This window comes from Eublepharis macularius, chromosome 9 (genome assembly GCF_028583425.1).
Source record: "Eublepharis macularius isolate TG4126 chromosome 9, MPM_Emac_v1.0, whole genome shotgun sequence".
In the NCBI taxonomy this organism is placed as follows: Eukaryota; Metazoa; Chordata; class Lepidosauria; order Squamata; family Eublepharidae; genus Eublepharis; species Eublepharis macularius.
Genome location: NC_072798.1, coordinates 44,887,995 through 44,902,933, shown reverse-complemented (window position 1 = coordinate 44,902,933; position 14,939 = coordinate 44,887,995). Strand labels below are relative to the sequence as shown.

General features: G+C 43.8%; 1 protein-coding gene across 1 annotated transcript in view; it reads right to left on the bottom strand.

Moving 5' to 3' along the window:
- The window catches only part of ANKS1B (ankyrin repeat and sterile alpha motif domain containing 1B), an 885,134-nt gene that overhangs the window by 796,321 nt on the left and 73,874 nt on the right, over window positions 1-14,939 (bottom strand). The window contains exon 3 of the mRNA XM_054988164.1: window positions 14,189-14,345. Within this exon, the coding sequence (XP_054844139.1) occupies window positions 14,189-14,345 (157 nt within the window). The remainder of the gene's footprint in view (window positions 1-14,188; window positions 14,346-14,939) is intronic.

The following is a 14,939-nucleotide window of genomic DNA, read 5'->3' as shown; positions in this document are numbered from 1 at the left end:
GGGCTGGGAGGCCACCCGCGCCATTCGCCTGCCCCGCAGGACAGGGAGCGCATGGCAAGCTGGCCACCCCCTCAGCGGGGCAGGCGAGTGGCGCAAGTGGCCTCCCAGCCGTTGGCGCTGCCACCACTCTGCTGGCGGCACACTCATCCTGTGTGATGACATCACAAAGTGCCGTCACCACGCAGCGTTGGGAGTGCGCGCGTGAGGGCAGCCAGACTTGGGTTGTCCCGGGCGCCAGTAACCCTAGCTCTGGCCCGGGGGAGGGGGAGCACAAAAGAGTGTTCCTTGCCAAGTAAATTGGAAGGGATCCCCAATAGAACTTGGTTTGGAAGCAGCTAGGGAACAAGAGAGGGCACTTGGAGTAGCAAACTGGTCCCCAGAGGGGAAACCCCAAAGCTCAAAAACAAGTATGATGTAGCAGCTCCTGAGAGTCCACTAATGATCTTATGGCATTGACACAGAACTTGGCCACTATGTTGTTGGTGGCCAGCTGCATGCATTTGCCCTGGAGCACAGCTGTAAAAGAAGTGAGTACATGTCTCATAGCCCTAAGCTCAAGATTTATGTGCAACCTGGACTTAGCAGAGGACCAAGAGCCATTAGCAGAAAGGAACCCCCATAGTGGCCAACCCAACATGATAAGGAGGAGTATGTAACCATTGCTACGTTATGAAGGTGTATGCCAAATTCTCAACCTACTAGGAAGTTACATGAGACTATGGTGAGACCAAGATAGTAAGGACCACATAAAAATCCAAGGGAAAGAAAAATGCTCCCACCGGGAATGATGTAAAAGATTAAACCTTCTTAAAAATTAGTTTTGAAATTGCCTCATATGTAAATGGGGAGATGGCACAATTGTAGCAATGGAATTCATAAAACCCTTGAAAATACAAGGCAGGTTGAAAACTTTGTCTGAAAGGAGTTAACCAGGCAACATATAATAACACATGCCCTATCTGCTGGGCACAACCTGCTATGGTATCAAGGATAGCCCCTATAAAGCTATGTGCAACCAGGATTTATCTCAGTTTGCTAACAGACACAAGCTGTGTGAAGTAGTCATGGCAAGATCAACATGATGAGAGAAACAAAATTTGTGGTAGGGTATGAGCTCACTTCAGATATCGAAAGAAGTGTCTGTGGCTCACGAAAGCTTATACTTTACCTCAAATTTTGTTAGTCTTATAGTTGCTACCGGACTCTTGCTCTTTTCTACTGCTACAGACGAACTAACACGGCTACCCATCATGATGAGATAAAATGGCAGCAGATGGTGCCCACAAGAGCCAATCATCCAAGTAGGGGTAGAGAACACATCCCTGCAAACACAAAAGGGCAACTACTACAGCCATGCATTTTGTAAAAATTCTAGAAGCTGTAGCAAGACTGAAGGTCAGCACTGTGTATTGATAACTAGCAGATTAGCCTTGGAACCATAAATATTTTCTACAATAAGAGTTCAAAAATGCAAACCAACTGTTTATTTCTAACAAGGAAACTATTTCAACCAAGGTAACCATTAATAACTAGAAAATCTTTAAACATTTGTTCAAGTGTCAGAGGCAAAACTGGCCTCTTTCCCCCAAAAATATAATCCACCACAGGTATCCCTCTGTAGGGACCAGCTGCACTGCTTCCTTAGTCAATGGCTTGGAGACCTCCTCTTCCAACTATGCTGGAAGAAGTGAAGGAGGAGAAGCCAGTGGGTAGGCAGAAAGGAAAGTAGTAAACTCTAGAAATAACTATGCTTTACAATAGAGAGGACCCACGAGTCCAGAGTGATGGCTTTCCCTTTATCCAATGGACAAAAATGGAACCAGCCTATCTAGGAAAAAAGGAGTTGACTTCCAAGGTGATCTTGACATAAAAATGACTGAGGCCTACTGGGATGGTCCTTCAGAGATGCGGTGGTTTGCCTGGATTTAATTTGGTGCTTTTCCCCCTGTCAGTCTGGTGTAGTGGCTAAGAGTGGCATGACTCTAATTTGGAGGACTGGGTTTGATTCCCCACTCCTCCACTTGAAGCCAGCTAAGTGACCTTGGAACAGTCACAGCTCTGTCAGAGCTCTCTCAGCCCCACCCACCTCATAGGGTGATTGTCATGAGGATAATAATAACACACTTTGCAAACCGCTCTGAGTGGGTGTTAAGTTGTCCTGAAGGGCAGTATATAAATCGAATGTTATTATTATGTTATTGTTATTGCTATAGAACTCTGTAAGGGGGGTGATAAGTAGAATACTGTTGTAAAGGTTGATATGTGTAAAATGTCTTAGTCTGTGACTTGGTATTGATGCCTGGGAAAGTATCTGGGTTTAAAAGTAGAGGGAAGTTGCCCAGTAATTCTTAAAGTTTTGGCAGTAATCTTATTTTTGCACATCATATTGAATGCTTCATCAGTTTGGATACTAAATGAATTTTCCCCTCAAAGGTAAGGTCCTCCATCTTAAATCTTAAATCTAGTCTCATAAGGAAGGGCCATTGACCTTAGCAAAGGATGACACCTAAGGACTATAGCAGATGCCATGGTATAACTAGAACAATCAGAAGCATGCTTGGCAGCATTCATTTGCCACTTGCTCAATTTTACACCTTCTGTCTGGGTGACCTTAGCTGGGGTCTTTTTATCATCTGCCAGGAGGTGCAAGTATTCCCAAAGGAACACCTAGTAATGGCCCATAATAGCGTTAATGTTTGCCACTCTGAAAGCCAAGGCACTAGCTGAGGAAATTTTCTCTCCTGGCCATCTAACATTCAGCCCTCCCTGTCAAAAGGAGAAGAGTGGGATCTTGTACATTGTTTCAAGGTGCTAGAAGATGAGTAAACAAAAATTCACACCCTTCCTGATGCATTTTATACATATTTTCAAGCTTCTGAGCGTGAGGATGCAGAGAAGCTGGATTGGCCCAAATATTGGAGGCTATATCTGAAAGCCCTTGCAAAAGGCTATAGACCCAGAGGTGTTACAAAACCTTGATGACCCAATCCAAAGATTTCAGATCGGAACAGATAGTGTTCAGTTCCAGTGATGGAGCCAAGTCACCAACCAATTTATCAGGGGATGGATCCAAGGGTGAATCAGAATTAAGTTCTGACTGAGTAGTAGGCCATCCTCTGAATCTGAACCAGTGAGCTCTGGAACAGATGCAGGAAGGAGGAAGGTCGATGAAGTTGCAGCTGTGGAAGCTGGATCAGGGCCTAGAGAGACAGTCAGTGGAACCAAGGGGGGGGGGGTGAAGGATATAGGATCGGCTGCTGGTCAGATGGTCCCCACTGTGGAACATACAAAGGCAATGGCATTGGAACAAATAGATACCAATATGCCCAAGGAGAGACCAAAAAGAAAGGAACAGATGGTGGTGGTTCTTGAGTTGAAACTGACTTATGCCACAATGGATGTTGCTTCCTTGCTTGAGGAGCAGACAAAGGCAGCAAATCATCCTCAAGTTCCTCTGTCAACAGCTTTTGGACAAGGTGATAGGTTATGCAGAGGCAGTGTCTCCTCAGAACTGGTATTGGAACTGGCAGTACTTGTTTTGGTGGATGCAAGGAGTGAAGCCAGTGTTTAAGAAGAGCCTCTAGATCTATGCTTAGACTTTGACCTAGATTTCTCCAGAGGCAGTTCCTATGTGGCCCTCTCATTTCATGCTTTGGATGTGAACAGCTTAAAGGCAGCAGAAGCTCCTACACTTTGTTTTTTTCCTGAGGCAAAGGAGGCACAAATTATATTAGTCTGGGCCATGTTGGTGTTGCATTGTGGGCACTTTATAAACAATGCCATCTTGTACAATAAAACAAAAATCAAATTCAATTCCAAAAAGACAAGTCTCACAGAACTGAGGGAAGCAAAGAAAATGATCCTAACTCCACAGTGGTGAAGGAAAGACTGAGGGAAGGAGTGCTCCCCACTCTTGGTCATGTGCTGGTTTTGGCAGGAAGAGCCAGGGCAAGCCAAGGGGAGGAAGAGTGGTCCTTGCACTATAGAAAGCTCTGGAAAACTTTAGAAGTTTCATCCCTGCAGCTAGCCTGTGTGCATAGCCCCATGTGCAACTGCACAGAAGCCACAAAGATGAGCACATTTACAGAAAGACTTATTTACTAATAAGCATACATCCAAAGCTATAACAAAACAAATATATATGTTTGATCCTATCAAAGTTAAACAGTTTAGGTACCACACTGATTTCAGCAGAAGAATTAAGCGCATCTATAAATGTTTCTTACTGGAAACAAAGGGAATTCTGCATTGTTTGCTTGGGATAATTTTTATTTTCTATATGTTTATGATAACAGGAGAAGAAAATTTACTTATTCTGATTGTGATAAGAACCTTAATAAACGTATATATTAACAGACTAGAAACAGATTGTAAACGGTCACTAGAGTTATATGAGAAAACTATGCTGCTCTTAAGGACATGTTGTATTACTCTACAAAACAAGAAGCTTTCTACTACTCTCTAAGAATCTTAACAATATAGAGGTTTGTTTGAATTAAGGCACCCCAATTTAATGAGACATCTGTTAACTATGTATAGTAACTCAAGAATTTATAATCCAGCAATTACATTTCCCCCTTATAAATATGCAACTAAGATGCTATCATAAAAGGAGAAAGATGTACTCAATATTAATTATGAAAGAATAAGACAGTGAAACAAAATAGAAAACAATAAAGAGATTAGTTACACACACACTACAGACTACACAGGAGTTTTTTTCCTACATGGATTCTGCAAAAATAATCTAGGTAATTATTTCCTACTAATAGAATGTGGTATTAACCCATAACTGTAACTCAATTATAACTATGTATAAGAGTTTCTTCAAGAAGCTTCACAAATGCCGTTTCTGTCCAAAACAGAAGATTCATTTTGGTAACATTACACCCTTCCTATTACCTCTGTCTTTCAACTACTACTCTGTTTTGTTCATTTATCCCTTTGCCTACTCCTATCATAATCCCCATGGTGTGCCCAAAATAGTTCATTCTAAGTATTTTGTATATTCACATTTAAGCTTTACACTCCTGGATATCACTAAATCAACCTACACAGTACTCAACTTTTAAAAAAAAATCCTTCTCATGACTTACAGTCAGCAGCAATTCCAGATAAAATCATCAACGGTGAGCAGTGAATCTAGGAAAGAATTTTCCTACATCTTGCCTGTACCATAAAGAGTTAAATTGTTCTCCTGGCATTTGGGGGAATGAAAGCTGCTTTCATCTTGCAGTACTGAGTCTCAAATCACTCTTGAGGTCCAAACCACACCAACAGTTCTGTCGTTTTTTCACTAGGATCATTATGCACAAGAGGACTAATAAATATCACTAAAGGAGGCAACAGGATTAAAAAAATGAATGTAGTCCATTTTCAAGATGGGGTAGATACAAGCTATTCACAAGTCTTTTTGTCCCAAGGCAAGAGGCTTTTTTTATCCTACTTGCTTGTCTTTTTAAATATGGCAGTGGAAATAGACGTCTAACAGACACCTGTGGTAAGATTCTGTGCCACAGTCCCAGTTAATTAAGAATTTTGGTATTTTACTGTGAATTGTTAATAAAATTTACATTCTTCAAATATATTCTGGGATAATTCTAATTTTTAGTTAAGAGCCTGTTTGCCAAAGTGTTTGTTAGTACTTACCTTGTAAAACATTTTTCCAAATCAGGAAAAGTGAAAGAGGGCCATGTACATTTTTAAAAAATAATTGGAGAGGACGTTTCCAACCTCTGTCAGTAATTGTCAGCATTTGTCTTGAATAATAAGATTCTTCTTAGTAGAGTGTGCCAGGACCAAATAAAATCAATACAAAATATTTCAAGAAACATATAGTCGAATTTCACTTAATGAAACAAAATTATTTTAAAACAGATTCAATTCTGTTCTGTTTTCTTTTTAAAAAATGTCTTTATCACTCATTAAAATGATCAAGATATATTCAGATATTCAAACTACTTTTGTTTAAACTTGTCATATTTTGATACATTTTCACCTTTCTCTGCAGTCAACACATTGTCATTTATTTGAACTAACAGTGCAATCCTATGGAGAGTTACTCCAGTCTAAGCCTATTGAAGTCAATGGGCTTAGACTGGAGTAACTCTCCATAGGATTGCTCTGTAAGTCTTACTGTGTATATTCTGATTGGACCACAGCAAGGAAGGGTGGCTTCAATCTGCCAGACCTTCACCCGCTTAAAATCTTACAGGCCTGTATCAGCCAAATACAAGCACTTTTGTATCCATGGGTTTCACTGTAACACATAGTAAACTTCCCCATATCAAAACCAATGGGACTTTAACTTTGGTTGGATTGTGATCTATGAATTTATAGTGCTTGAATTGGTAGAACTGCACTGAATTAGTTTGAATATATCTTATTTCCACATGCGTTTATTTATGTACTTGTTTGTTTTTGTTTATTCCCTGCCTTTTACAACATATTCAAGGCAGCTCCAATAATATATCTAAAAACTTCATTAAAACATTATACACACTACTTTAGGGGTGTGCACCCAAAAAAGATTCAGGCTTCCTGCTTCAGGTTTACCCAAAGCAGGAAAATAATTTGGAATGATCCGAATCCCAAAGCAGAGATTCAGGTGTTTAAACCACTTCAGTATTCTCCATAAAGATTCAGGAATCTTTATGAAGCACACTGAAGCTTAAAGCAGCACTTTTCTTGCCATTTGCAAATGGCAAGAAAAGTGACGCTTTCAGGCTTCCCACTCCGCCAATTTTCCATTGTGTGAAAAAAACGGCGGGGCAGGAAGCCAGTTGAAAGCAACATTTTTTGTGACACAAGCAGCAAGAATGTGACTCACCCTGCGGCTGCTTGCAGCTTAAGCAGGGAGTCACTCTTTGCAGCCCTGCCGGAGGAAAGGAGGCAGGCTCCCTTCCTTCCCAGGCATCCGGGGCTTTGGCTGGGGGGCCAGGAGCCGTTTTCTGGCGGCTCCACTTTCCCCTGGCTGCAGTGAAAGACGCGCTTGGAGGAAGAAGGACGTCTTCTTTCCTCTCCTCCTGTGCGCATGGACGAGGGTGGCCTGGGGCCGGCGAAAGTATAGCCAGCCTGGGCGTCAACGGTGTTTACGGCTCCTTCCCGTGGCTCTTTGGCCGTGGAGCTCCGTCCTGCGGCGTTTTCAGCCGCAGGGCTCTGTGGTGCGGCTGAGCCGGCGCTTGGCCGCTGTGGGGTTGAGTGCAGCCTGGGGCAGGTGGGAGTGTTGCCGCTCGGCTTGTATCGGCGGCTGTGGGCTCCGGAAATTAAAAAAAAACAAAAATACAAGAACCACGGCGTCTTTAGCCGCGGAGTGAGCGGAGCCGCACCAGCAGGCATGCGCACCAGCAAGCGTTTGCCATGACGGCGGGGCTTGCTGGGGTTGCGGCCTGAGTTGTGGCCGTTTGGCTGCCCCCCCTGCGTTCCCCCCCTCCCGGTCCTTGAGTACCAGGGCTCAGCATAAAGCTCTTCATAGGGCCATAATTTGGGCGGCTTGCTGGGGCTGCGGCCGGAGGTGCGGCTGATTGGGTCCTTGCCTCCTCCGCCTTATTGAGGGCTAGTGCTCTGCATACTCTGGAGGGAGCCTTTATGAGTACCAGAATTTGGGCAGTCATTGTTGTTCTTCCACTCTCCTGCCCTATTGGGAGGCCTGTGTTCCTCTTGCGGGCCCAGTAATTGTGTGGGATAAACTGACACCCTATATATTACTGTGGCTAATTAGGGGCAGGTTTGAGAGTCCTTTGTGTTCCCGCCTAGTCGCCATTTTACAACTGCTTTGGGTGGTGGCCATTTTCTGTATATTACCTCGGGACTGCAGTAGCGCCACCTGGTGGCTGCACTCGGTTACTGCGGGGATATATTCCCTTGCTGGTCCCTGCTGGTTATTCGCCTGGGCTGGGAACTTTGCGCTTTTGGCCGTGACCTTGACAATTCCTTGTACAGTGTTACTTGATTTAGATTATTAGAATGCCTCCTAAAAAGGGTAGTGGGCCATCCAAGGGGAAGCAGCCGGTTAAACAGCTTGCGCCAAAGAGGCCTCCCCCGGTGCTTTCGTCATCTGATGATGACGACAGTGGTCCCACCAGACAGGAGCTCCTTGAGCGTATCGCTGCTTTGGAGAAGGAACAGGGGGCTGCTCCGGTGGCAGCTCCCTTGCGGCCACACCGGGCATCTAAGAAGGTGCCTAGAGCGGTGTTTTATAATGAATTTTTACCTCGCCTTTCTGCCCTCGAGGGTTCCTCTAGGGATGTGCCGGGTGCTGGTGGCAGTGGCAATGAACCTTTGAATTCTTTGGCTGAAGGGGAAGTCGAGCCAGAGGGTATGGCGGATGATGGTCAGGTGGCCATAGCAGTGGAGCCACCTTTTGATGATGGTAAGTCATCCGTGCCTCAACAGGTGGGCGGTTGGCCTTGGGGATCTTTGAGTCACCGGGAATCCCCTGGTCTTGCTGCTCAGCCCCCAGTCTATCCCTCTCCAATTCAGGGCTGGCCATCATGCCCCTCTTCTTCTGTGGGCTGGCCGTCTGCGGGATTGCTGGCATGGCCGGGGTATGTCTCTGGGTCGGGTGGCCAGAAGCAGCAGGCGCAAGTTTTGCCTGCGTGTGGGGGTGCCGCTAATGTGGGCAGCCAGGTCTTTCCACTCCCTTCAGCTGGTTGGCCGTTGGGGTATGGCTCACAGTGGGGGACTCCTTTTGGATTGCCCGCTTATGGCACTGTCCCATATAGTGCCTTGCCCCCGGGGGATACAGCACTACCGTTGGGTGACCACTTGATGCAGGCTACCCGAGAGAAAATAATATGGGGCGAGTACATGGACATCTTTACCCTTCTTTTCAGGGAACTGGAGAAGAAGGATAAAGATGATCTGGACGACAGGGATAAGGAGAAGATCCACCGCCGGCAGATTGACAGGACATGGGCACATTGGTTGCCTAGTTTCCTGGTTTACATGGGGGTTCTGGCCAGGGCGCAGCCACATAGGGCCCTCCTCCTCTTCCAGTATATGAACATCATATACAAGGGGTATACGGACTTTGAGCAGGTGGCCTGGCTGCGTTATGATGAGGAGTTCCGCATGTGTGCGGCCTTGACCCCGAGTCTTCCCTGGGACCAGATCCTAATTCAGCTCTGGGTGCAGGTTATGGCTCCGGCCAAGTCCAACCCCGGGGATAGGACCGACAGCAGTCACATGATTATTTGGCCCGCTTCAGGTCCAGGTTCCCGCACCTCTGCGGGGCAGCAGGTTCAATTACAGCTGCTCTGCTAGGACTTTACGTCCAAAGGGGTGTGCAACAGGAGGACGTGCAGGTATAGGCACGAATGCCCGGTGTGCGTGGGCCCCCACGCACATACTGCTTGCCCCAGGGGAAGACAAGGCGGGAAACGCTTTGGGGGCGGCCGTGGTCAGCAAGGGCCTAGAAAAGGGGCCCAGTCCAGTAAGGCTGAGGGTACTTGAACGATTGCTTCAGGTGTACCCAAGGCGCAGGGACGCTGACTATTTACTTTTGGGTTTTAAGTTTGGTTTTAGAATCTCTTTTCAGGGCCTCAGGACACCTTTCATGGCAGCCAACCTCAGATCCGTGGCTGGCATGGAAGGGGTGGTCCGTCAAAAAATCTTGAAGGAGTGTGCAGAGGGCCAGGTTTTAGGCCCCTTCAACGTCCCTCCTGTCCCATCCCTGCGGGTCTCACCTTTGGGGGTGGTGCCAAAAAAGGCACCTGGGGAATTTCACCTCATTCACCACTTGTCCTTTCCCAAAGGGGGCTCGGTGAATGAAGGCATCCCTGATGAACTCTGCATGGTGCACTACACTTCCTTTGACCAAGCGGTCAAGGTTGTGCACCAATGTGGTGTGGGAGCCGAGATGGCAAAGTGCGATATCAAGTCTGCCTTTCGCCTGCTCCCTGTTCACCCAGAAGAGTTTGAGCTCCTGGGGTTCACATTTGAGGGCAAGTTTTATATGGACAGGGCCCTTCCTATGGGGTGTTCCATATCTTGCTCTGCTTTTGAGCGCTTCAGTTCCTTTTTGGAATGGGAGTTGCATTGCCGCTGTGCCTGCCCAGCCACCGTCCATTATTTGGACGACTTTATGACGTCTGGGCCAGCTGGCACAAGGCAGTGTGCCAGGCTATTGGAAGGGTTCATGGAGCTTTGTGAGGAACTGGGGGTTCCCTTGGCTCATGAGAAAACGGAGGGACCATCTGTTGTCCTAACGTTCTTAGGCACTGAACTTGACATGGTTCAGCAGACATTAAGGTTGCCCCTTGAGAAGGTGGTGGACCTTAGAGCCAGGTTAGAGGACTGCTTGGGTAGAGACAAGGTATCTCTCCTTGAGTTGCAGCAATTAGTTGGCCACTTAAACTTTGCCTGCAAGGCAGTTGCGCCTGGGAGGGCTTTCCTCAGGCGACTGTGCGATGCTATGGGGACCTTGCGGTTGCCCCATCATCGATTACGAATTAACAAAGGCATGCGGGATGATATATTGGTGTGGAAAGAATTCCTTGACACTTTTAATGGGGTGACTTTCTGGAGGGAGGATCTTTTGTTAGAAGCTGAACTTCAAGTCACCTCGGATGCCTCCGGGTCTACTGGCTTTGGAGTCTTTTTTAGGGGGCATTGGTGTGCTGACCAATGGCCCGCAGACTGGATGGCCCAGGGATTGCCCAAAGTCCTTACGTTTTTGGAGTTCTTCGCCAATTTTCCATTGGGTGAAAAAAGCAGCGGGGCAGGAAGCCAGTTGAAAGCAACATTTTTGTGACGCTTGCAAGCAGCAAGAAAAGTGTTGCTTTCAAACTTCCCACTCTGTCGCTTTTCATCTGATGGAAGGGGAAGAAAAGTGTTGCTTGCCGCTTTACTTGCAAGCAGCAAGAAAAGTGTTGCTTTCAACTGGCTTCCCACCCCGTCACTTTTTTCACCCAATGGGAGGGCAGCAGGGTAGGAAGTTTGAAAGCAACACTTTTCTTGCTTTTTGCAAATGGCAAGAAAAGTGCTGCTTTGAGCTTTGGTGTGCTCCTTGAAGATTTCTGAATCTTAACAGAGCATACCAAAGCAGTTTAAACACCCAAATCTCGAAGCAGCTTGCCACTTCAGATTCAGGTTATTCCAAATTGTTTTCCTGCTTTGGGTAAACCCTCCCTCCTCCCCCTCCCATCAGGTGAAAAAAGTGGCAGGGCGGGAAGACAGTTGAAGAAAGGAACACTTTTCTTGTCACTTGCAAGTGGCAAGAAAAGTTTTGCTTTCAAACTTCCCACCCTGCTGCTTTTTTCATCTGATGGGAGGGGGGAGAAGGCCCATCGAGTGAAAAAAGTGGTGAGGTGGGAAGTTTGAAAGCAAGCAGCACTTTTCTTTCTGTTAGAAAAGTGCTGTGGCTGCTGCCGCTTTGCCCTTAGCTTTCTGAAAAGAAAGCTTTGCTTCCGGTTTCCTGAATCGGCTCAGCAATACTAGGATTGATTCGGGAATCCTGAATTTTTCCAAATCGGGCCCAATTCAGGTTAAAAATCCAAATTGGAAACTCGAAGTGCACATCCCTACACTACATTTCAAAGTACATTAAAATGATAGTATTAACAGTCTAGTTGCTAGCACTCTCTTAGTAGCTGTCAGATAAGGAAAGAAGCTGTCAGATAAAAGCCCTGCTAAACATGTTGCATAATTAATAAGTATTTTACCAGGAATTATTTTCTTATGCAATCTTTTATTACTCTTTTAAGTCAATATTACATCAGAATTATGTTAAATATTCTTCTATGAAATTAGTTGAACATTTTGTAGTGTAGTATTTAGAATCTTGTTTACTGAAAATTCCATGCACAAAGTTTATAGTATTTTTATTTTATTTAAAATACTTACAGTCCTGCTTTTCTTCTGACCAAGTTAGGGTACATACAACTCTGCAACAGGGGTCATTTCGTAGAAAAAGAGCTGGAGGAACTCATTAGCATAACTCATTAGCATATGCCACACCCCTTGACATCACCAGAAATATGTCATTAGCATAGCTATTTGCATATGCCACACCCCCTGACATAACCTGTCCTGGCTGTTTTGGACCCTATCTTGGCCATCCAGGGCTGAAATTGGGCCCAAAATGGCAAAAAGGGGCTGATAATGGCCAAAAAGGGGCCCAAAATGGTCAGGATCGGGCCCCTGTCAAATGGCCGAGAGTCAGGTGGGTGCGGCCACCTGTCATGTGACTTCTTTGGGGAACTACCAGAACTGCGTTCCTGCGCATTCCCCCTCGAAATGAGCCCTGCTCTGCAACAGCAGGCTACAGATGTTAGCTATGAAGTCCCTGGTTCTACTCTCATGTCAGCCATAAATTCACTATGTGACCTTAGGAAAGCTCCTGTTCTTTCAGTTCCCCATCAGCAAACTGTGGATAATAATGCTGAGTTACCTTATAGCATTACTGTAACTTTTTAAAACAACATATGGAGCATCTTAACATTAAAAATAAATTATATTATTACTACTACTAATATTGATCTGGATTACATACTGTTCTTACTTTTCATTTTACCTAGGGTTGCTGACCCTGCTTGTTATTGATCTTTCTATTTTTATAAATTACGTGACAATTTATATAATCCTGAAATAAAATTTACTCTATAAAATGATTTGTAATTATGTTTAGTTATTGTAAAGTTTTTGGCTATGGAAGAAAAATATTATAAGTGTTCTATACATCAAACCTCCAAACAAACTCTAACAGTGCAATCCTAAGAAGAGTTACTCCAGTCTAAGCACATCAGTTTCAATAAGCTCAGACTGGAGTAACTCTTCTTAGGATTGCACTGTAAAGGATAAAGGTTTCTCTGGAGAGATGGCATAGAAATTTTCCAAATAAATAAGTTATATATATCTTAAAAGAAATTCCAGAACGGGAATTTACAGAAGGGTCCATGTGAACTTATTGAATCAGGACTTATGCAAACTAATGCATCAACTGTAGAAATTAATATTTAGACATATGTAAGCATCTAATTAAAAAAACACCTCCTAGTAAGAAACCACATTTTCCGGATTTTTCTGGAGAAGGACTTTAATCATTCCCATCAAAGCTATTGTTATGTGTGTTTCCTAAAAGCACAACTAGTTCAGAGACAGAGCACATATTTTTCAGAAGCTTCAAGTTCTTTCCCTCCGGCATCTGCAGTTAAAGAATGACAGGTAGCAGCTGCAAGGGAAGATGCTTCTGTGTCTGACAGCTGCTGCCAGTCAAAGTAAACAACACAGAGTTAGGTGGACCAGTGGTCTGAGCCACAATAAGGCAGCTTCATCTGTTCATCACTCTTGTTCTCCTGGATCTCTTGGGAAATTAGCAATGATTGTGTATGTGTCTCTGGCACATTTTCTTCCAAAGGAATCTAAGTAACGAAGCAGGAAGATGTGAGTCAGAATTTCTGTATGCCAAATCCATATTCTTGCACTGGAAAACCATGTTTTAAACTTTGATCATAGAGAATATACATCAGGAAATTATGTATATAAAGGATTAATAAATCTAAGTACTACATGTTTTCCTTATAAGTAACTTTTACTTAAAATTTTTAAATGTTATGCGGATTTTAATGGGACACTGCCTTTTTTTAAAGAAAGGCAGTGTGTGTGCTTGGTACTGCATCCGCATTAAGAAAAGCAGTGACTGTACTGTGTGGTGCAAAGCTGAGAGAAAATTGAAATACATAGCAGCGCTTAGTGGCCTTTAAACGTCATAATAAAGCATTGATATGCCAAGAGTTTTTCAACTTTTTTTGTCACAAAGAAGGCCTGTATAGATAGTAGAAACATTTCCTGGGTTGAGAACTTTAGAGATCTAAACATCTGAGATCAAAAACCTTTAGCAGAGACAAAGGAGCAAAGCAATACATTATATGTCTATAACAAAAAACATTTAAAGAATTCAGTAGCAACAGTCCCAAACAATTTGTTGTGTATCAGTAGTTAAGCATGGACATCTGACAAAGAGTATGGTTAAACTAAATACAAACAAGATTAGGAACTGTTTTATATATTAAAGCCTGCACTAAAGAAGTATCGAATTTCTATCCATGTAGTTCCATAGAATTAACTACCCTTCCTCCATACTATCCAACTTTTTGGAATCCATGAATCCAGCCATATATTTGTGAGTACAAATGGATACTTACTTGTGTTTTCTGAAGAGATAAACAAAGAGATTTAATAATGTCACCTGTTCATTCACTCTGGAATGTGATGGCCCATGATGGATAAGAATCTTCACAATTTCTACATCTCCTTTCCAAGCAGCCAAGTGTATGGGAAAATACCCTTTATTGTCTGCCACATTAGTGGATGCTTCATATAGAAGTAATTTGATAACTACATCCCTGAAAAATATAGAAAATGAACTTCTTTTATCAAAATGTGCCTCAAAGTACATATGATGGTATTAGAATCAAACCACAACATCCAGTCCTTATTCAGATGATGCTATCATTAACAACATTAAGAAGCCAGCTTTGCCTAAACTTAAGAAATACACAAAGGTTTGTGAAGGTGACATTTCACTATATACTTTCAATTAATCATAGATTATATAACTATTACAGTTTTGTACTAGAATACTTCTTAGAAACAGTAACCAACTTAACAGTTAATGGCTAGATTTTTCTGATGCCAATAAAGACAGGTTCACATCAATGCTCTCGAAGAGATAAATAAGAAGGTATAGAAAGGTTTCTTGTTAGAGGTTTAGAGATAGTCTTGGATATTCACCTCAAGTCTCTGTCTATCCTTGGCTCTATAGTAAACAGCCCACAATTTGCAATGCTCCTTGGCACGCTTTCAAAAAACAAACAAACCATAGTGTTCCTAGGCCAGGGAGAAATTTTGCTCCAGCTCCTCAACTATCCTTTTCCTTTTCTTTGCCCCTCTCTCCCACAATACTCTCCAAAACATCTTCTCCCCGGTCTCTGCTTTAC